The sequence below is a fragment of the Brassica oleracea genome, unplaced genomic scaffold (assembly GCF_000695525.1).
Source record: "Brassica oleracea var. oleracea cultivar TO1000 unplaced genomic scaffold, BOL UnpScaffold00285, whole genome shotgun sequence".
NCBI classification, from domain to species: Eukaryota; Viridiplantae; Streptophyta; class Magnoliopsida; order Brassicales; family Brassicaceae; genus Brassica; species Brassica oleracea.
Window position 1 is genome coordinate 171,700 of NW_013617415.1, and position 2,563 is coordinate 174,262.

Genomic DNA, 2,563 nt, shown 5'->3' on the forward strand with positions numbered 1-2,563 from the left:
ATCAGACCAAAGTCCAAGCCATGACAGACTGGCCGAAACCAACCACCATCACTGAGTTGCGTGGGTTTCTCGGTCTTACGGGCTACTATCGAAAGTTTGTCCAAGACTATGGACTCATTGCTCGGCTGCTGGCGAACTTACTTAAAAAAGGGTAAGTTTGAATGGAGTCCTTTGGCAGATGACGCTTTCGACAAACTCAAGACAACCATTACTACAACACCAACGCTGGCCCTACCAGACTTCACGAAAGCTTTCATTATACAAACGGACGCGTCAGGAGATGGTATTGGGGCAATTCTCACACAGGAAGGCAGACCGATCGCCTACATGAGTCGATCATTGGGGATAGCAAAGCAAAATTGGTCAACCTATGCGCGCGAGATGCTAGCCATTGTCATTGCGATACGCACATGGAGACCTTACTTCCTTGGTCGTCGATTCACCATCCAAACAGATCGACGCAGTCTCCGTTTCCTTCTTGAACAAAGGATTCTGACTCCATAACAGAAAAAATGGATGGGTAAGCTCGTCGGCTACGACTACGAAATCATGTACAAACCAGGTTCTGCTAACGCAGCAGCAGATGCACTTTCTCGCCGTGCAGACAGTCCATGCCTTCACGCTGACTTTTGGGATGAGTTGCGGCACATCAGTCTCTCTGATCCATATTTGATGCGCATTGGGAAACTTGCTGAGGAGCGTCCTGGCCAGCCTTATGCCAAGCGGAATGGACTCATATACTTCAACAAGCGTTTGGTAATTCCCCCGAACTCCTCCTTTATTGCCTCATTGCTCAGAGAGTTTCACGATACACCATTAGGAGGACACTCTGGAGTGCTGCGAACACTGAAACGACTTTCTCAGCAGTTCTACTGGCCATCCATGAACAAAACCATCCACAAGTACGTGACTGAATGTGATGTTTGTCAACGTGCAAAGTCCGAGAGCCTTTTATGTAAGGGCTTACTCCAACCTCTCCTGATTCCAGATAGGCTTTGGGAAGATCTCTCCATGGATTTCGTCGACGGACTGCCACATTCTGATAATCATACCTCCATACTGGTCATCGTCGACAGACTATCGAAAGCGGCTCATTTGGTTCCTATCTCTCATCCTTACACTGCAAAGTTTGTGGCTTCGAAGTTCAGTGATGTGGTTCTCAAACACCACGGTATGCCTAAATCTATAGTCAGTGATCGAGATCCAGTGTTTGTCAGTGCGTTTTGGCAGGAACTATGGTGTTTGTCTCAGACTAAGCTGCGCATGTCTTCATCCTACCATCCCCAAACCGACGGTCAGACTGAGGTCGTGAACCGGTGCATTGAGCAGTATCTTCGGTGCTTTGTTCATGAACGACCTAAACAGTGGAGCTACTTGATTCCTTGGGCAGAATATTGGTACAACACCACATACCATGCGTCAACCGGAATGTCTCCGTATAAGGCGATCTATGGACAGGATCTATGAACGAGGTTCAACAAAGATCCAGGAGCTTGATGTATTGCTGGAGCGAGACAAAGTACTACAGGAGAACACAACCTTCAAGCTTCTATCAATCGCATGAAACAAACTGCAGACCGCAAACGACGTGATGTTTCTTTTGCTGTCGGTGATTGGGTCTTCTTACGCTTGCAACCATACCGACAACACACCATCTTCCGACGGTCCTCACAGAAGCTATCTACTCGATACTTTGGTCCTTTTCAGGTTCTCGCCCGTATTGGCACAGTCGCCTATCGCCTGAAACTCCCTGACGGAACAAGAGTTCATCCGGTCCTCCATGTGTCCCTATTGAAGAAGCGCTTGGGCAGTGATACACCTGAAGCAGGTACATTACCTCCTCTCCGCACAAACAGCCAGCTCAAGCTTAATCCTGAGGTCATTCTAGAGTATCGTACGTTGGATAACGTAGGCAACAAGGTATGTGAAGCTTTGGTGAAGTGGCAAGATTTGCCAATTGAAGAGGCTACGTGGGAATGTATTGGTCAACTTCGCAAGAGTTTCCCAACACTGAATCTTGAGGACAAAATTCTTTTCGAGAGCGGGTGTAATGATGGAGTTACAGCTGACAAAGACACTGAAGTAGAAGAACCAGAAGCACATGAACCGAACCAGAGGATGTCAAACTGAAGAAGAAAACCAAACCCAAAGTATTTTAATTAATTTCAGTTGTGTTTTGTTATCACGTACGTGCACAATAAAAAGTACCTAGTCTGCTTTGTGTTGATGAAACTAACCTTCCACTTTCCCATTTCCCTTGTTAGTAGGAGTTGAGACTCCGAGCATGTTGTTCTTCTTTTCTATTTAAGCAAATAATGAAAACCAAAATAGGTAGTCAAAACTACCGAACAAATCTTGTGTTCTTATTTTCTATCTTTATGCTTTGACTGGGACCAACACCCCGTCGTCGTTTTATCCCCTCGCTATGCTGACTCTCACTGGTGCCTTGACCAACTAGCTACCCTCTGTGATGGAGGAAAGCTATGGTGGCGACGGCGGCGCATGCCTTTCACGCGCGCGCGAAGGGCTATCTTCTGGATGCGCGTGAGGGCTCGGCCGGTCT

The 2,563-nt window shown here is 47.1% G+C and overlaps 1 protein-coding gene across 1 annotated transcript; it reads left to right on the forward strand.

Moving 5' to 3' along the window:
- The first annotated feature begins 1,560 nt into the window (after positions 1 to 1,560).
- LOC106319564 lies at positions 1,561 to 2,130 on the forward strand. Its single transcript, XM_013757935.1, has one exon. It carries the CDS (start codon positions 1,561 to 1,563, stop codon positions 2,128 to 2,130), a length of 570 nt encoding a protein of 189 aa, XP_013613389.1.
- Positions 2,131 to 2,563: the final 433 nt, after the last annotated feature.

What these genes read in the sequence shown, in the direction of transcription:
- LOC106319564 (XM_013757935.1), top strand. Translation starts at nt 1,561, where the DNA reads ATGAAACAAACTGCAGACCGCAAACGACGTGATGTTTCTTTTGCTGTC.